The 20,512-nt window shown below is 46.7% G+C and overlaps 1 protein-coding gene across 1 annotated transcript in view; it reads right to left on the bottom strand.

Moving 5' to 3' along the window:
* PSMD1 (proteasome 26S subunit, non-ATPase 1) overlaps nt 1-20,236 on the bottom strand; it is a 102,791-nt gene extending 82,555 nt beyond the window's left edge. Inside the window, exons 1-9 of the mRNA XM_056850351.1 lie at nt 20,213-20,236; nt 16,097-16,140; nt 15,105-15,178; nt 13,411-13,580; nt 11,609-11,814; nt 8,950-9,093; nt 8,132-8,358; nt 5,696-5,762; nt 1,574-1,702 (exon numbers count right to left, since the gene is read on the bottom strand). Coding sequence (XP_056706329.1) covers nt 1,574-1,702; nt 5,696-5,762; nt 8,132-8,358; nt 8,950-9,093; nt 11,609-11,814; nt 13,411-13,580; nt 15,105-15,178; nt 16,097-16,140; nt 20,213-20,228 — 1,077 coding nt within the window. The 5' untranslated portion in view covers nt 20,229-20,236. The remainder of the gene's footprint in view (nt 1-1,573; nt 1,703-5,695; nt 5,763-8,131; nt 8,359-8,949; nt 9,094-11,608; nt 11,815-13,410; nt 13,581-15,104; nt 15,179-16,096; nt 16,141-20,212) is intronic.
* Between the last annotated feature and the right edge of the window lie 276 nt (nt 20,237-20,512).

Here is a 20,512-nt window from a genome sequence, read left to right as displayed (position 1 = left end):
CACCGACACCCTTTCTGGTGCCTGCCAAATGTTTTTAGCAAGTGAGTGGGGCAAGGTAGGGCTTCTGCCCAGCAAGGCTTCTGATTGGCTGTGCAGGTTTTTAAAAATGCAGCTGCCACCACAGCACAAAGATCTGCACAGTATTACCAAAGTTAAGCTGCGGCAATCATTTTGTGGCCGGCTCCTCTCCCCATGGCAGCCATTTTGTTGCTGTGCCCAACAGTGCCATGTCAGAATTCTAAATAGGCCCTCAGGTTCAAAAAGGATGGGAACCCCTGGTGAAGAAGAACATCTATTGGGAGGAGTACACCCTATCTAGAAATTACAGCTAGATTCGAATCTAGCAGCACCTTAGAGCCCGACACGATTTTCAGGGCATGAGCTTTGACTCTCGAAAGCTCATGCCCCAAAAATCTTGAAAGACCCTACCATGCCACTGGACTTGAAGCTAGCTCTTCTACTGCAGACCCACACAGGTAACTCCTGAAACTACCTTCTAGGAATGACAAGAGACAGTGGCCTCAGAATTCAGAGGATCAGGAATAAGGCTGGACATGAGAAATAACGTTGTTGCTAAAGATGGGGTGTACATGCCCATGGACAGAGAGGGATGGCTGAATTTTCAGCCTCTGAGCCCCAGGATATTGGGAAAGCCACCCTGGAAACACTCCCGTTCAAAAGAAGAAGAGTTGTTTTTTATATGCCGACTTTCTCTACCACTTAAGGAGGAATCAAACCGGCTTGCAAACACCCTTCCCTTCCCCTCCCCACAACAGACACCCTGTGAGGTAGGTGGGGCTGAGAGAGTGTGACTGGGCCAAGGTCATCCAGCTGGCTTCATGTGGAGGAGTGGGGAATCAAACCCAGTTCTCTAGATCAGAGTTCACCGCTCCAAATCACCGTTCTTAACCACTGCACCAAGTGGGCTGCCTTACAGCATTTGTGCATGGAGGAAGGAGCTGTCCCACACCACAAACTGAAATCCAGGGTGTGCTGAGGCACAGAGGAGGCTACGCCATCAGCTTCCTTGAAGGTTTAAAGGCCAAGGCAGGCCCAGCATCTTTCAGGAGCGCTACAGCAGCTGATCCTTCTGTCGCAACGCTCAGGCTGGGCCAGGTAAACCCAGTGGGAACCCTTCCAAATTTCAGTTCCCAGGACAGAGGTGGAAAAAAATGTGTAATGGCGGCATCATCTACAACAACAGGACATCTCAGGAAGCCACCGGTGGTGGGGGGGAAGAGTTAGGCTTTTCAGATCCTCCACTCCCAACTCCATTTCCAAAGCACCACCCTAAGAAATCGAGCTGCTCATCCAAATCATACCAATTGTCTGGCCCTCCCCTTCAGGGCTGATTGCTTTGCATTTCCTCTATGCATCTTTACCCTTTGCATTGGCGAATTATGTGCTACAGGAAGAAGCGACTGCCAGCGCTACTCAAGTTGGTCACTATTGGTAAAAGATTTCTAAAAGATTACTCCAAAGCATGTTACCCGCACTAAAAGGAGAGATGCTTCCAAGATACATTCTGCGGCCTTGAGCTAAACTCCAGAAGCCACTTACCCGCAAGTCTTACCTTTGTGTTTTTTAGAATCATGAGGTCCGTGTTGTTGTTTCGTATTAAAAACTGCAAGTGCAACTCAATGGCCATTTCACCACTTAAAATTTTGATCATTTTGGGGATCTGGTCTTTTGACTCGGGATTCTTCATACACACACATGCAGAGGGAAAAGATACAAAAAGACAAGACAGCTATCAAAATCCCCCCTACTCTCTCAGATTTGAAATTCCTCTCTTCTCTCTCTCTCACTGTCTTTGTTAAAGATGCAAGGTGAAACACGAGCAAGGCAAGTTCATTTTTATCCTAATTCCCTGGGGAGGTGGGGGGGGGATTCACAAGGCAACAGTGAAGTTGTTGTGAGACAACTGGAGCAGTGTCAGATTTCAGTCCAGTAGCACTTTAGAAACCAACCAGATTTTTGGGGTGTTCGCTTTCAAGAGTCAGAGATCCCTTAGTCAGACACTCTCGAAAGCCTACACCATGAAAATCATGTCGGTCTCTACGGTGCCACTGGTCTTGACCCCAGCTCTTCTAGTGCAAACCAAAATGGCTACCCTTTGAAACTCTGTTCTTGGAGCTGAGCAGTTAATCCCTTTCCTGCTCCAACCCATAACCTTTTCTCTCTGGGCCTTTCACTTCTTTCTTGTTTGTTTCCATCCTCTTCTAATGTTCAAATGGTAAGGGAGAACACTGGACAGAAAAATAAGTTTTATAACATTTTATTGATTTATAATAGAAGAAGTTAGTTTTTATATGCCGACTTTCTCTACCACTTAAGGAAGAATCAAACCGGCTTACAAGCACCTTCCCTTCCCCACAACAGACATCCTGTGAGGTAGGTGGGGCTGAGTGTGACTAGCTCAAGGTCACCCAGCTGGCTTCATGTGTAGGAGTGGCGAAACCAACCAGGTTCACGAGATTAGCCTCCATCGCTCATGTGGAGGAGTGGGGAATCAAACCCGGTTCTCCAGATCAGACTCCACCGCTCCAAACCACAGCTCTTAACCACTACACTATGCTGGCTCTCTACAGAGTATTTCTATACTGCTTCTTCAGAGTCCTGCTTGAGGTGACATACAATTAAAAACCACCGTATGAAAAACACAACCCATTTTAAAAAATTGGGGGGGGGAATTGCATCCTCTTTTTGTGGTAGGAAATCTGCTTGGGAGTGAGTGGGGCAGGAGCAGAAATACAAATGCCCAAATTTACTCAGGCTGGTATCTGATTGTATCTGCTATCACCTTGCTATCACTTGCACACGTAAAAGAATGCATGCCTCTGGCCATGAGCAGAATGCCTTTAACTTACCAATGAACAACCAATGCCAAGACAGTTCTCAACAGCAAAGCTTCTATATGTTTAGCATCCTATACTAACTTTCTTTCTAGTTATACGTACAGTTCTTCAAACAAAGGCCTTAAACAGAGTCCTAAACAGAGCTGCCACATATTGAAAAGCCACTGAGTGACTGTAGCAGGTAGCGGTTCCAATAGCTGCAACAAGCTGTTTGCTGATTTGAGGCATGCCCAAGACAGAGTGCCCTCCGGCAACAATTAATCTCTTCTAGCAGGGTCAGAAGGAAACATGAGAGCAAAACACTGCTTGCTCCTTCCTCCCTGATCCTGCTGCTAGAAGTGGGGGACTTGCGGTGGGTGAATGAGAAGGCCAGAGGTGAGGAGAGAAGGAAGGGGTGGGCTTTATTCTGCAGGCAACTATAACGGAACACAATCAGCAGTCATCTAGCTGCTCCACACCCTGTGCAGGCTCCATTCTGCAGGAGTGCACCAAGGCCAGTCTCTTCAAAAATCCCTGTGATAAGCCGTAATGTGGGAAAGGGGCACCGGGGAGAAAAGCCCGGGTTTGAAAGCTCCAGGGGCTCCTACATGTTATCGTGGTACTGTTTAAGTTTCAAACACCAACGGCAGAAACAAGAATAAACCTGTGCTGAAAAACTGAGCACAAACCTAGGGTAGACATTTGAATGCGTCGTCGCCGCTACAGCCAATTTATGCCAACAAGTGCTGACCTCCGGGGATGTGTGCATTTATCAGGCCCAAACCAACCCGGTTTTAGCCATCGTGCTGTTTATTAGGAGTGTGCTAAGTTTCAAACCCAGCGCAACCATGACCAGAAAGACTGTACCAGCTCAGCATCCTTCCTTCCAGCAGGGGAAGTCACTTTTTGTAGGAAGTCTCCTTCCAAGAGATTCACAACTCAGAGCTCGTGAACTAATCCCATTCAAGTACTTCTGTTCCATTTACATTCCAGGCGGCTGGGAGGAAGAGATTAAGCTCAGGAATGCTCTGAGCTTCAGGGATCACTCCGACACGCATTTGCCTCGGCAGGGCTCATTATTCACAGGCGAAATGGCCCAGAGCTTCCCTCCCCTTAAGTGCACCACTCAGACATCTTAAGCCCTGGATGTTCTCTCATCCACTGAGCTTCCCTGCAAAAACCCAGGCCAGCAACAGCCTGGAGGTCTGTAAGACCTTGCCTGACAAACTCCATCCCCAGCCGCACCCCCTCAAGCCTTCAACACATTTTTGGACAGTTCCCACCTGTTTACTGGGTTCAATGAATGGTTTGGGAACATACTGCGCTGTGGGACTGTGGATGCTTAGTGCCTGCAGGCCTGATCTCTCCCTACCTGAAAGAAGCCTCAGAAATTCAGACAAGCTTATGAGATTAAAAAAAAACAAAGAGCAAAACCAGAATTACGCTAAACTGTGCTAACCCTATGGGCGACCCCATAGGATTTTCAAGGCAAGAGACGTTGGGAGGTGGTCTGTCATTGCCAGCCTCCCTGGTAGTTTTCGGAGGCCGCCCATCACTAACCTGGGCCAACCCTGCTTGTGTGTGTGTGTGTGTGTGTGTGTGTGTGTGTGTGTGTGTGTGTGTGTGTGTGTGTGTGTGTGTGTGTAAAGTGCCTTCAAGTCGCAGCCAACTTATGGCAACCCCTTTTGGGGTTTTCATGGCAAGAGACTAACAGAGGTGGTTTGCCAGTGCCTTCCTCTGCACAGCAACCCTGGTATTCCTTGATGGTCTCCCATCCAAATACTAACCAGGGCTGCTTAGCTTCTGAGATCTGATGAGATCAGGCTAGCCTGGGCCATCCAGGTCAGGGCAACCCTACTTAGCTTCTAAGATCTGACAAGATCAAGCTAGCCTTGGGATGTCTAGGTCAGGGCTATGCTAAATTACATAATTATGCTTTGGATTCAGATGGTTTTTCACTGTGCTCCACTTAGAACTTCCTCCTCTCAGGCTTCACACACAGATGTAAAGTATGACTGTAGTCATTAAAATATTCAGAATCGCAGCCAGTGACTAAATAAGGCATTCTTTTGTTCTATGCTTTAAAGAGCAATCCTTACCAAAAACGCACACACAAAAAACTCCTACCAATGCTCTGCAAACAGCAATACATCTCAATGCCAGCCAGCCCTTTTCACAGAAACAGTCTATTAAAACAGAGCATTCCATTCCAAAGGGACAGGGAATTAGGAACTGGAAAAGCCATCACTGTCTCAGCGTCCAGGGTTGGGAAGGCGGTAATAGCACAAAAGCCCAGGTCACATTGACACAGGATGGGGAGGGGCTGCAGCTCAGGCTCAATCCCTGGCATCTCCAGTCAAAAGGACTGGGCAACAGAAGATGTTGGTTTTTACATGCCGACTTTCTCTACCGCAAAAGGAAGAATCAAACAGGCTTACAATCACCTTCCCCTCCCCACAACAGGCACCCTGTGAGGTAGGTGAGGCTGAGAGGGTTCGGAGAGAACTGTGACTAGCCCAAGGTCACCCAGCTGGCTTCGTGTGGAGGAGTGGGGAAACAAACCCGGTTCTCCAGGTTAGAGTCCACCGCTCCAAACCACTGCTCTTAACCACTACACCATGCTGGCTCTCCAGGTTATGCGAAAGATCTATGCCAGTCTGTGAACACAACACTGACATTGATGGATTAATGGTCTGATTTGGGTTAAGACAGCTTCACGCGTGAGGACTGCTGCCCGGCATGGCGTGCTTTGGGGAAAGATGGTGTTCTGCGGCACTGCAAGGCCTTTCAAGACAGCAGCAAGAGAAGCCATATGCCAGCTCCGCAGGCAACAGGAATGTTCACACAGCCATACTTACGTTACTTTGGGCAGACTTCCCAGCAGCAATGGGGCTCCCCGCCTTCTCTTCCGTCTCCATGGTGTCACTGGAAAAGCAAACAGAGCAGCCTCATTGGCATCGTGAACTTGGTCATATTGTTCTCCAGCACGGTTCTGGAATGCTGCAGAGGGCCTGAGCAGTAGCCCAAACATGAGCAGGCACCTCCCAGGCCCAGCCATTTCGGAAGGCTCCGCATCTCCCGGAAAGGGCAGCTTCGGGTGTGGTGGGGTCCTGAATGTCAACCGTGTTTACGTATCTCCAAGGTGGGCAGATGCACCTAACAAGAAGCACCTGCTTGCTCCTCTCCTGGTCTCCCTTTGCAATGCTCCAGATAATTCCTGAAAGAAAAGCCTGGTCCAACCAACACTCCCACTAACTGAAGTCCCAGCTCAGATGCATAAGATGCCACAGAAGATGCAGTTCAACAAGGACAAGTACAGAGTTCTACATCTGGGTAACAAAAATGAGAAACACGCATACTGGATGGGGAATAAGCTTCTGAGTAGCAGTGTGTGTGAGCAAGATATTGGGGTACGGGTGGACTGTAAGCTAAATATGAGCAGCCAGTGTGATGCAAAGGCAAAAAAGGCTAATCTGGTCTTGGGGTGTATCAATAGGGGCATAACATCCAAAGTGCAAGATGTCATGGTCCCGCTGTACACTGCACTGGTCAGGCCGCACCTGGAGTCTTGTGTGCAGTTCTGGAGGCCTCGCTTCAAAAAAGATGTAGACAGAAAGGAGCGGGTGCAGAGGAGAGTAGAAGGATGATCAGCCCTAGGAGGAAAGGCTGGAGGAGTTGGGAATGTTTAGTCTGGAGAAGAGGAGGTTGAGGGAAGACATGATTGCTCTCTTGACGTATTTGAAGGGCTGTCACTTAGAGGAGGAAAGGGAGATGTTCCTGTTGGCAGAAGAGGATAGGACTCGCAACAATGAGTTTAAATTGAGAGCAGAAAGGTACCAGCTGGATATTAGGGGGGGAAATTGTACAGTAAGAATTGTTCAACAGTGGAATCAGCTACCTAGGGAGGTAGTGAGCTTCCCCTCACTGGCAGTCTTCAAGCAGCGGCTAGACAAGCACTTGTCCAATCAGGCCTGGAGGAAAATTTCTTCCTGACCCCAAAGCAGCAATCTGTATTACCCAGGACTTATAAGAAGGGGCCAGGAGAGCCAAGCACTGGCTAACCCCTTCCTGCCCTCCTAGTCGACTCTGGGGGTCAGCCCTGCAAGGTGTCGCAAATGCCCATGCTCTCCCCAGCCTCAACCACAGCCTGCCTGGGCAGGACAAGAAGGTCCCTGCCATTCTATTATTCCCCAGAATGAGTAGAACAGAAACCTTTGGGGGGCATTTTTATAATGGGAATAGGGCTGTAGTATGTGGTGAGGCTCCCTCCTGATCAGGAGCGTCTCCCAAGAGACAGATACAGGGGGCAGATTTTCCATTCCTTTACTGTTTCATAAAATTAATGAGAATGAATGGATTCTATTACCAGTGCAGTATTAAGCAGGCCTGGTAGTTTCAAAGTTGTTGTTAATGTTTGTCAAGTGATTATCTCTAGGATTTATTAAACTGTCGATGCTAGAAGGGAGGAGGGCAAAACCACAAATACAGTCCCAATAAAAATCAAGCTATCAATGCACCCCATTGGCTCTGGAAATTAAACTTAAAAATCATATGCAGACACCTCCTTTCACACGAGGGAAGGGATCTCACAGCCACTACTAGTAACTGAACAAAGCAGCAAAGCAAACGATCCTACAGAGAGGGACTCTGACACGGAGATGCTCCAGAGACCTCTGTGGAAGATGGCTAAATCCTGTTCAAATACTCGAGCTTGCTATTTTATTTTTGGTTTTAACAGAAACTGTATTCAACTATTGTTGCAAGCCGCCTTGAGTCGTGTGGGGTGTGTGTGTGTGGGGGAGGTAGTTGTGAATTTCCTGCATTGTGCAGGGGGTTGGACTTGATGACCCTGGTGGTCCCTTCCAACTCTATGAGTCTATGATTCTATGAGGAAAGGTGGGATATAAGTGTTTATTTAAAGGAATTTCAGTCTTTTGCTCTTATTGTATTATCATCTTGCTTTTACTACACTGCCTTCTAGTTTTGTAATCTGTCTTGAGACATGAGAAAAGTGGGATATAAATGTTTTTTAAGGGATTTCAGTCTTTTGTGCTCTTATTGTATTATCATCTTGCTTTTACTACATTGCCTTCTAGTTTTCTAATCCGTTTTCTGAATTCTTTATGGTATGGCATGTCTCATAGTTTTTGTTTTGTTTTTTGCATTGTTTTCTAAATGCGCAATCCGAGGCCTAATGCATTACTAACTGGATGCCTTATGCTGTCTCTGACAGTGAGGTTTTTCTATCTTAGTGATAATGGCATGCTATAAATAAACAAATAAACAAGGCTTACCCTTCTTTTTCTGATCCAGGGACGGTCCCCGTATTAGTTGACCCAGGCACAGAAGCAATAGGGGTGCCGACAGTCCGGAGGTTCTGAATCACAGAAGAGAGGAACTGCTGGCTGGCGCTTTCGTACAGATCAAAACAAATCTGGTACGCCATGAGGAGGTTGTCCTCCTTCACCAGTTTCTCCAAGATGTCGCTCACGGCCTGCGGATCGTCTAAGAAAATGAGGCACTGCAAGAGGGAGGGGGGGGGTCAGAAGGCACCTCAGGATTGCAGGATGAGCTTCCAAAGGGCTTTCGCTCTTTCCGGCTCCTTCCTGCCTAAAGGTTCCCAGAAAAAGTGCTAAATTAATGTTTAACAGAACTAGACACACAGACACACTGCACTCACTATTGTGACAGAAGCTTCTCTTTATTGGTTAAAATTTCTATCCTCTCCATCATTTCAGCCCTGACCTGGATGGCCCAGGCTAGCCCAACCTCGTCACATCTCAGGAGCTAAGCAGGGTGGGCCCCAGTTAGTACTTGGAAGGGAGGGCATCAATGAAGTCCAGGGTCACTATGTAGAGGCAGGCAACGGCAAACCACCTCTGAACGCCTCTCGCCTTGAAAACCCTACTGGGTTGCCATAAGTCTTATGCGACTTGATGGCACTTTCTAACACCAAACTGTGACTGGATAACCGATCATAATCAGGCAAAGTGGAAAATCCACAAGAATCCTCAAGGCTTCCCTCTGTGTAATACATTCAAAACCTCGTATATAAATTGGGATAAATGCAAGTCCTCCCCAAGTTTAACTGGTATATGGGTTGCAGCCATACCTGGCATACATTGATGAAGTCAGGCTTTTCCAGGTTCATGTAGATTTTAACCAGAACTCGCAGCACTTGGTTGCGAAACTGCTTATTCTGCATCAAAGACATGCAGAGTTTTAAGCTGTAGGCCAGCATCCCAGGAACATCATTCTACACACAGACACACACAAAAAGGAAGAAGAAAGAGAGTTTATTAAGTCATTTCAAATCCTTTCCCCAGTGTTCAATTATTTACCAAAGTTTAAATCTGTGGGGATGGGATGTCATTGTGGGTTTCATTGTACCTTATGCTTTTAAAATTTGGATGTGAAAGCAGCCTTGAGCCACAAAGGAAAGGCAGGATATATTTCAAAAAGTAAAGAAATAAAACCCTACCTTTTAATGTTCAGAGAAATACAAAGGATGCAAATGATAGAAAAGTACAAAGACACGCAGCAACCAAGCCAAGTAAATCCCATCAAACTAGTTTTGGCCACAATGTGCAAAGCAATGCAGGTATGCCGCTTACTTCAATGTACAGAGGATTCTGTCAAGGACGACGTTCACTGTAAATCACTGGACTAAGGATGGATAACCTTTTGAGAGGTAAAGAGCACGTACAAAAAAGCCCACCGTTCATAGTGCACCTTAGGCAAGGACTCACAGGGAGGCCTGAGTCAAACCACAATGAAGCGCATCGCACCCACCTGGCCCTCTGAGTATAACACTACTGACTTGTTTTACAGAAGAAGAAGAGTTGGTTTTTATAATCCGCTTTTCTCTACCTTTAAGGAGTCTCAAAGCGGCTTACAATCGCCTTCCCTTCATCTCCCCAGAACAGACATCTTGTGAAGTAGGTGGAGCTGAGAAAGTTCGGAAAGATCTGCAACCAGCACAAGGTCACCCAGTAGGCTTCATGTGGAGGAGTGGGGAATTAAACCTGGTTCTCCAGACAGATGGCTCCAGACAGAGTCCACTGCTCTTAAACACTACACCATGCTGGTTCTCCAGCTCTACAAAGATGTTAACAGGATTACTGAAAAACTACACAGTGTTGGATGCTTGAAAAAGGCCCACATCAAGGTTACTGTTTCTTATCTCTCTTGTCAAAGAAAGATATAAAATATTATTTTCACTGTAAAGTATAGATCTCAAAGCAAGGCCTATGCTCATTCCCCCAACTGATTTTGCAACTCAGATGGACTTACTGTAACCAGGTTTACTTATTATTATTTGCTTCAATTAGGCCCCACTTTCCCCCTCAATGGGGACCCAAACTGCCTTACTTCATTCTCTGCTTCTCCTTTTTATCCTCACAACAACCTTGTGAGGTAGGTTAGTCTGAGGGTGTGTGCCTGGCCCAAGGTCACCCAGCAAGTGTCCTTGGCAGAGTGGGGGGAATCGAACCTGGGTCTCCCAGATCCTAGCCTGGCAGTTTAACCACTGTACTTATATAATACTATTTTGTATCATGTCTAATATTCCTGTGCTCTTTTTCAGATTGCTGTCATCCTAGTCCTATTACATTGCTTATTGCAGGCCTCATCCTATTGACTGCACTGACTTACAAATACAGTAAACAAACAAACGGATAAAATGCACGGGGGAGCATCAGCTGTACTCACAGCTCCCTTTTCATGCATGTAAGCTGTTTGTTCTGATCGTGGCCTTTGCAATATTTTATACCTAAATGTGGGATATGAAACACAGTTAAAACACCAGGGCTCGTACATGGTCCAGGCTTGTACCAACATTGTAATTCCCTGCTGCTCAGATCTATAGTGCAACCTCATACATAATACTGTGCACAGTTCTGGTCACCATATCTCAAAAAGTATATTCTAGAGTTGGGAAAATGTGCAGAAGAAAGACACCAAAGTGATTAAGGGATCAGATAACTTTTCCTGTGAGGAAAGACTAAAGAGTATGGATGTTTCCGTTTAGCAAAAAGATAGCTGGGGTGCAGGGGACATGACGTAAATTATAAAATTAAACACAGAGCAGGAAAAGTGAGTACAGAGAACTTTTTTCTACTCCCAAAATACTAAATCTGGGGCAACTAGAATGATGGGCAACAGTTTCAGAACAGACAAAAATAAAAGAAGCGATTAAAATGTGGACTTAGCTGCCTGAGGATGCCGTGATGGCCACAGGCACAGACAGCTTTAAAGAGGGGTTAGACAGATTCATGGAGGTTAGGTCTATCAGTGGCTACTAGCCATGATGGCGGAAGGGAGCCTCCATATTCTGAGGCAGTCAACCTTTGAATCCCAGTGGAGGAAGGCCTTCGCTTCCATGCCCTATTTGTGGGCCCCTCAAGGTAACTGGTTGGCCACAGTATGGACCGGACAGACCACTAATCTGAGCCAGCAAGGCTCTTCTTATGACCATATTCCATATGGTAGGCGCTACCACGGAGAAGGGTGAAGCTTTAACAGAGGTTAAAGCAGACCTTTTTAAAGGAAAAAGTGCTGGCAGGCAAGCCAACAGGGAGAGAGGCAGCCCCTCTAGCATGTGGACTGCAGGTCACAAAGGGCTTTAAGGGTTAAAAAAAGCACGCTCTCCTAAATCAAGTTACATAGCAAGACCAAGACATACCAGAGAAGCATGAACTTCGAATCCAGCCAGCTCCCTGGCTGTTTTGAAAACAGCGTGGTCAGACTTCACATCCTGTCCCATCACTTACCGATTCTAAAATGGTTTTCTCAAAGATATCCAGCCTGCGCGTCTCCAGAGCAATCCCGATGGCCTGCTTGTACTTGTGATCATCTAAGCATCGCTGGAACATCTTGTTCACAATCCCCTCCAGCCGCGGATCGACGGCCTTCTTGGCCCCCTCGGCCAGCTCAGCATTCTCCACGCACTGTTTGGTGTAGTGGTCGATGCACTTTGCTGGGGTGAAAAAAAGCACACGCTGCTCAACCTAAGCATGACCAATGCTCACAGCATCAACTTCGCATAATATCCTCAGAGCAAAATAAAGGCAACAAAAAGCCATTTCCCTTTGCCAAGTCTAAAACCACGGCAGCCAAAGACATTCATATTATGACTGCCACTCAAGTTTGTGCTTGGAAGCCGTTCACACAATACTGACAGCTGTGAGGCCGGTCTTTGTCAGAAAATGGAAGCCGAATCACATACCTCTGGTTGGATGATTAAAGTAAAACAGATGTTTAAACTGTTAAAACTGACTTTACTATAACAGCATCAAGATCCCCAAAGGATAATTAAAATATGGGATGCCGTAATTCTAAAGATAGAAAGATATATGTAGTTACATTAGGAAAATTGATTAGCTAACCACAAATACATGCATATATTTTAAAGTGGCATTTGTTTATATATTCATTTTTTCTTTTCTTGTTTGACCATACGGTTTATCGCTTTATTTTGCATTTTGTTGTTTTATATAGAGAGGGGGGGGGGAAGGCGGATATGACATAAATGTCACTTGGTTGGGCAGGGTCATGTCTCGTCAGCCCAGATCGAGAGCGAGAGGGGTGGCTGCCTCAGCTGTCTCATGGGCTGTATAAGAGTTCTCAAGGGTCTGGATTCAGCCTGCAGGCCTTATGTTTGACACCCCTGGTTTCAGCAAAGAGCTCTTAATTTAGCAATGATAAAATGACTGAAAAAATAAAATACAAGAAAATGGTCTATCAGAAATCATAAACAGGGCTGTGTGATATATTTTAGACTGTATTAAGCTCAGAAGATGAAATAGGTTGATCTCCCCCCCCCCCGCATCCCTTTTTCTATTTTCTGTACCCTTTTATAAAAATCAATTAAAAAAACAGGGTGGTCGGGTACCCATTTCCCTATCTCAGGCAAGTTTCTGCACGTAGTGGTGGACACAGAGCTACAGGAGGGGAAATCAGACAAGTTTGTTCCTACTGCCTAACGCCAGTGGAAAAACCTGGATGAATCTAATTTTCTATTCTCCCCAAGGCAGCCAGCAGTGCCTGTAAGGCTTGGCTACCTATCCCCATCTTGTTTTCTTCAGAGCGATGTTCTGTTGCCTGAAAAGTCCACCCATTCCTTCCCAAACTGAGGCCAAAAAAAGGGAGCCTTGTTCTACTAGCACTAGGGGTGCCCATCCCAGCTTGGGAAATTCCTGGAGATTTGGGGGCAGTGCCTGAGGAGGGCACAGTTTGGGGGTGGAGCTGAGCAGGAACGTAATGCCATGGAGTCCTTCTTCTAAAGCTGCTTTCTCTGAGGAATTGATCTTTGTAGTCAGGAGATCAGTAGTAATGCTGGAGATCGCCAGGCCCTACACAGAGGCGGTTAACCCTCACTGTCATGGTGACCCTTACTCCGAATGCTGCCAGAATTAAAATACTGGCTTCAGGGAACGTACCATGAACAAAGCAAACACTGCTGATTTCCAGAATGTGGAAGAGAACATTGCCAAGTTTCGAACTGGCATACAGGTCTTTCACGGGGATTGACCTCAGACTATAACTCTTTGCAGTTCACAAAGCGAGGCCTTACCAATGATGGTTTCCACATATTCAGAGTTGTCATTGACGTTGAAGAGGTTCCCAGCCCCCAGGGCATAGTTGAGCGATTCTTCAAAGGCCCCCAGGTGATAAAACACTTTGGAAGCCACCAAAGCGGCAAATTCACGACTTCGGAATCCCACATCTTCATATAGGATTTCACTGCAGAAAAGGTTAGGTGGGGGGGGGAATCAGCTCGTCATTTCCTCTTTCAATCGAAACCAAGTTTCATATTCCAACCTAACTAGTATCTCTTGAAAAGAGCAAGAGTCCAGTAGCACCTTAAAGACTAACAAAAATATTTTCTGGCAGGGTATGAGCTTTGGTGAGCCACAGCTCACTTCTTCAGATAAAGACAGATGGATTCACATTCTAGCTGTAAGTAGAGGAGAGTGAATTCAGACAAGCATTAGTATGTAAATGTTAACAGTATGTAAATGTGAATAGCAGGCGTGATGGGATTAGGTGTGGTATGCAGAAGAGTCTGTGATGTCCAGGGGAGAGATGCTGATTTCTCCACACCCATCTCTCCCCTGGACATCACAGACTCTTCTGCATACCACACCTAATCCCATCACGCCTGCTATTCACATTTACATACTGTTAACATTTACATACTAATGCTTGTCTGAATTCACTCTCCTCTACTTAAAGACAGATGGATTCACATTCTAGCTGTATCTGAAGAAGTGAGCTGTGGCTCACCAAAGCTCATACCCTGCCAGAAAATATTTTTGTTAGTCTTTAAGGTGCTACTGGACTCTTGCTCTTTTCTACTACTGCAGACAGACAAACACGGCTACCCACTGTTATCAGCTCATCAACGTGCACGTCATCTACCCGGAGCAGGACACATTTTAACTGTGTGCTCTAAGAACATAAGAAAGACCCTGCTGGATCAGACCAAGGCCCATCAAGTCCAGCAGTCTGTTCACACAGTGGCCAACCAGGCGCCTCTAGGAAGCCCACAAACAAGATGACTACAGCAGCATCATCCTGCTTGTATTACACAGAACCTAATAGAATAGGCATGCTCCTCTTATCCTGGAGAGAATAGGGATGCAACATGACTAGTATCCATTTTGACTAGTAGTCATGAATAGCCCTCTCCTCCATGAACATGTCCACTCCCCTCTTAAAGCCTTCCAAGTTGGCAGCCATCACCACATCCTAGGGCAGGGAGTTCCACAGTTTAACTATGCATTGTGTAAAGAAATACTTCCATTTATCAGTTTTGAATCTCTCACCCTCCAGCTTCAGCAGATGACCTCACGTTCTAGTATTATGAGAAAGGGAGAAAAACCTCTCCCTATCCACTCTCTCCATACCATGCATAATTGTATAGATCTCTATCATGTCTCCCCTTATAACAGCTTTCTTTCCAGGCTAAACAGCCCTAAGCATTTCAACCACTTCTCATAGGGGAGTTGCTCTAGCCCCCTGATCATTTTGGTTGCTCTTTTCTGCACCTTCTCAAGCTCTGCAATATCCTTTTTTAGGTATGGTGACCAGAACTGTACACAGTACTCCAAGTGTGGTCTCACCACAGATTTGTACAAGGGCAGTATGATAGCAGCAGTTCTGTTCTCTATTCCTCATCTAATTATGGCAGAAATGGAATTACAGCAGCTGCACTCTGCAGAAACTGACTACCCTACCCCCAAGGGAGAGCATCACTGGTCTTACATTTTGTCTACAGACTCAGAAATTTCGGCCCAGAAGTCATTGACAACAGCATTCAGTTTGTGAAGAGCAAATTCCTAAAAAGAGAGCGAAAGAGAGAAAATCAGGTTATTCGACTGCACTGCGATCAGTCACAGAGGGACATAGGTTTGCTCTTCAAGGCATGAACATCTTGGACATCAAAGCACTGCAACTTGCTCTATCTGCATCAGAAAGGACGAAGACCCCACACGTCAACTTTCCTAACCAATAATACCCACCAGCCAAGCAGTCAACCACCTAGTTCCGTATTTCACAGACTATAAGATGTGTGTGCGTTAAGTCGCTTCCGACTTATGGCAACCTTATAAATTAATGACCTCCAAAGCATCGTATCGTTAACAGCCTTGCTCAGGTCTTGCAAACTGAGGGCTGTGGCTTCCTCGATTCAGTCAATCCATCTCACGTTGGGTCTTCCTCTTTTCCTGCTGCCTTCAACTTCTCCTGGCATTATTGTCTTTTCCAGTGATTCTTTGTTTTCTCATGATACAACCAAAGTACAATAGCCTCAGTTTGGTTATTTTAGCTTCATGGGGGCAGTTCAGGCGTGATTTGATCTAGAACCTATTGATTTGTCTTTCTGGCAGTCAGCGAGATGGGGGAATCAGCAAAAAAAAAATGTCTCCCCCTCCTTAGCAGAGGGAACAGCCATCCCGTCTAAGGAGCTGCTGCACCCCACACACACACACTCACCCCATGGAAGCGCACCTTAGATCCATACCACTTTTAACCACAAGGCTTTTCAGAATTAAGTCACTGTCACATCAACATCAATGGCTAGAGACATATCACATATACAGTTTAAATTCCTTCAATCTCAGGGATACCAAGCTGGCATTCAGCCAGTCATTCAAAAGCAAAACAGGAAGCAGTTTCTTTTAAAGTCCCCATCCTCAGTCTTCAGACCCTTACTTTTTATTTTGCTCTGAAGTCAAAAGGAAAGCTTATCAACTTACCTTGAGTTCTGGCTCTTCCTCATCCAGAAGTGAAATAATTCCAGCTGCAAAAGAAAAGTCTTGTTAGCGGGCACAAAATATATATATCAAAGCATTAAAACACATATACAAAGAGAGTCAATGCAGGAAAGTGGTTAACTGCTGTTACAAAACGTATTACAAAAATCAGATATTAAAAGTTGGTTCTGTGATACCATTATCAAACAGACGTGTTACCATTTTTGCTACAGGATGAGTTCTCCAACTCAATATGCCATGAGCCAGAATCACTGCTTTTCACAGAATCATTGTGTTAAAAGGGGGGTTTGTAGGCCATCTACTTCAACTGCCTGCTTTACAGGAAATCCCAAACTAGAGCTCCTCCAACAAGTAAAGCCAGTCTTCTGCTTGCAAACCTCCAGTGAGGGAGAGCTCCACCATCCCAAAGGTAATTGGTTCCATCGTCAACTTCTCCACTGTTACAACAGGTTCTCCTAAGTAAAATCTACCAATCTGGAACTGAAACACATTAGATCTAGTCTTACCCTCTGTAGCATCAGAGAGCAAGTCCTTGCCCTCTTTCAGTTGAGAGACTGTTAATGTCTTCCCTCAGTCTCAACTTCTCTATGCTAAGCATATTTTAAATATTAAGACGCTTTCTCTGTTGACAGTCAACGTGAATAAAAAAAAATGGATAAAGAAAAACAAAAATGTGGTATAAGAATACCTACTGAACATCTGAACTGCTGAGGGAATAAATGCTAGTAATGGCAAGACAGGCATTCTGCCCAAAGAGGTAATGGAATGTGTTTTGTATGTCTACTGTGACACAGCTTGAAGTTCGCTGATGTAAACAGAGATGGCACCTTTCAAAGCTTCTGAAAAATACACACAGCCCAGTTACTAAAGCCTGAATCCCTCTTGCAAACAGTACTTTATATTCCATAAACCTAAGAACTGCCCCCACAGAAACACTCGGGGGAATTTTACAATGATCTGTGCGTTCTCTTAAAACCAAAACTAATAAAATCTTTCATGGTTTAAGAAGTTCTGTGGATTTGTTTGCAGAGTGGTCAGTGGCTGCAACTATGTAGTTCCAAAGACAAGTGAGGAAAGCTGATAGCAGGACTGGGGGGGGAAAGGAAAAGACAAAGGCTGATGCAAATGTCTCTTCCTCTTCTCTCAAAGACTGGCCAAACATCATGCTCATATGCCAAGCAGCCACAAATAAGCTGGGCTCTCTCCAATGAGAGTGCTGAAGGCCTCATGTGCCCCAGCTGTTTTCTGCTGAGTCACATACCAGGCCTAAAGTTGCCGCCTCTGGGCTTCCCGTAGCATAATAGCCAACTGGCCCATGGATCTCTGGCCTACTGACATTACCCACACGGCAGCATTTCACAGAGTGCATTAGGGACATGCAGGACTGCACAAATAAGATCATCTCGCCCAGCAGTGTCACATGTAAATTGGGCTTGAGCGCCCCCACAAAGATCAGCAGAGGAAACAGGGAAGGGTGTAGGCCCCCCCTCATCTTTCTCCTCCCACTGCTTCCTGTCTCCTTTTATGGAAGACACTGAACCCCCACTTCGCCATGGAAGCTTGTTGGGTGACCTCCCTCTCAGGGCTGTTGTCAAAATAAAATGGACAAGAGGAGAACCGATGTAAGCTGTTTGGGGCCCCACTGGGGAGATGGGCAGAGTATTAATGAGGTAAATAATTAAGAAATAGTGAGCTGCAAAAAACAAGCATCATAGTTCTTCTATCCTTCCTTAGCAGCTCAAAGTCCCTGATCCTCTGAATTCCTTGAGAAAACTAGAGTAGGATCTTCCAATTAAGGAGAGAAAAGATCAGCAGAGATATAACGAAGAGAAAAGATTAGCTCTCTCCATTTCTTTATTAGCCTGTTTCCATTTTTACAAGTCCTCAACAAAATCAAATCCTCTGCATACATCACAGCGAACACGCATGCAATCCACCTAAGTGTGCATGCAAGCCATGTTATGTTGTTGCAATTTTGACAATCCAGTCACAAAGAAGGGAAGATCATCCCACTATGTGTAGTCACCATATTGTGAGAAAAACTACAATATGTGTATTTTCCAGCTTAGGTATGTCCTGCCTAGATTTTTTAGGATTTGCATGCACCAAGGAACAAAGATACATACACTACCTCATTCACCCTCCCAATATATCTAGGAAGATCACAGATGACCCTCTCTCCCGTTTTCCTACCACTCTTTGTAGTTGCATTAAGCAATTCTTATACTATGGCCAATGCACATACACTTAAACACGCAACTGAAACCTCACATCTATCTGCAGTTATCAGTCCCCAGATTTATACTAGAAGTGAATGTGTTTCAGCTTGTTTTTACAGGCAGGTGGATACATTCACTATTATGCATCTACAGGGATTCACAGCCTGGATTGCACGTATCCGATTTTCACACGAACAGCATAGCATGCTATGGTTGCCAACTCCGGATTTAAAAATTCCTGGATTTGGGGAGGTGGGGGTGGATCCTGGGGAGGGTGTGACCTCATTGCCATGGAGTCCACCCTCCAAGCCTGCCATTTCCTCCAGGGGAACTGATCATTCTGAAGTCTGGAGATCGGTTGTAATTCCAGATCTCCAGACCCCACCTGGAAGCTGGCAGCCCTAGTGCAGACCAGGTTTTCCCAGTCCACAGCCCACAACCTAACGAAGGAGACCATCCACACTAATAAGGAGGAAAGGGGATCAAGGGCTGGGAGATGCCCATAAGGCTGCCAACCTGCTGCAGTCACTTTGTTTGTAGGCTTCCTAGAGGGACCTGGTTGGCCACTGTGTGAACAGACTGCAGGGCTTGATGAGCCTGGGTCTGATCCAGCATGGCTTTTCTTATGTTCATGTCCATCCTCTCTAGATTCAGAGGAGCATGCCTATTGTTTTAGGTGCTGCAGAACACAGGCAGGATAAATGCTGCTGCAGTCGTCTTGCTTGGGGGCTTCCTAGAGGAACCTGTTTGGCCACTGTGTGAGCAGACTGCTGGACTTGATGGGCCTGGGTCTGACCCAGCAGGGCTTTTCTTATGTTCTTATGGAGGATGGGGCTAACCATGGCTACTATTCCAAACGGATACTAGTCATGATGCATACCTATTCTCTCCAGGATCAGAGGAGCATGCCTATTATCTTAGGTGCTGCGGAACACAGGCAGGACAATGCTGCTGCAGTCGTCTTGTTTGTGGGCTTCCTAGAGGGACCTAGTTGGCCACTGAGTGGACAGACTGCTGGACTTGATGGGCCTGGGACTGATCCAGCAGGGCCATTCTTATGTTCTTATGAGCATGCTTATTATCTTAGGTGCTGCAGAACATAGGCAGGACAATGCTGCTGTAGTCGTCTTGCTTGTGGGCTTCCCAGAGGGACCTGGTTGGCCACTGAGTGGACAGACTGCTGGACTTGATGGGCCTGGGACTGATCCAGCAGGGCCATTCTTATGTTCTTATGAGCATGCTTATTATCTTAGGTGCTGCGGAACACAGGCAGGACAATGCTGCTGTAGTCGTCTTGCTTGTGGGCTTCCCAGAGGGACCTGGTTGGCCACTGAGTGGACAGACTGCTGGACTTGATGGGCCTGGGACTGATCCAGCAGGGCCATTCTTATGTTCTTATGAGCATGCTTATTATCTTAGGTGCTGCGGAACACAGGCAGGACAATGCTGCTGCAGTCGTCTTGTTTGTGGCTTCCTAGAGGGACCTGGTTGGCCACTGAGTGGACAGACTGCTGGACTTGATGGGCCTGGGTCCGACCCAGCAGAGCTTTTCTTATGTTCTTATAGGAGGGGCCTGGCGCTCCCCTGGAATTACAGTGGATCTCTAGACGACACAGATGATCAGATCCCCTGGGAAAAGTGGATATACCACGGCCCTCGCCCCCGCATCTCCTGGAAATCTCCCAGGCCGGAGTTGGCAACCTGAGGTGCAAGGCGAGGAGGGAAAAAAGCGAAGCGGAAGACCGCGGAGGGAGCCTGGGGAGGGAGAAGCGGGGCCTCAGGAGGCCATTTCGGGCCTGCCTGACTCAGCGGAAAAACGCCGGGTCCCCTCCCGTCCGGCCACCCACCCCCCGCCCGGGACCCGCCGGCGAGGTCTCACCGGCGGAGGTAATCATGGCGCCTGCGTGGCGTGGCCCAGCCGGCTCGGTGCTGCGGCGGTTGGCGGAGCGTTGTCACAGCGGCGCCTCTCGCAGTAGCAGTCGGTGACCAAGCGCTTCCGCCGCGTCCTCAAGCCACCCCGGAAGTGACGCGTTAGGCCCTCGCCGGCGACATGGCCCCCGCAGGGCCCTTCTCCCTAGCAACCGGACCCGCCGAGGGTGTCTAAGGCAAACGCCTGTTTTTAGGAGAGCGGAGGCGGCGCGTAAAGCCGCGCAGGAGAGCTACCCGGGAGCTTCGGGGT

The sequence above is a fragment of the Euleptes europaea genome, chromosome 5, assembly GCF_029931775.1.
Source record: "Euleptes europaea isolate rEulEur1 chromosome 5, rEulEur1.hap1, whole genome shotgun sequence".
Lineage (NCBI taxonomy): Eukaryota > Metazoa > Chordata > Lepidosauria > Squamata > Sphaerodactylidae > Euleptes > Euleptes europaea.
This window is presented reverse-complemented; position numbering and strand designations above follow the sequence as displayed.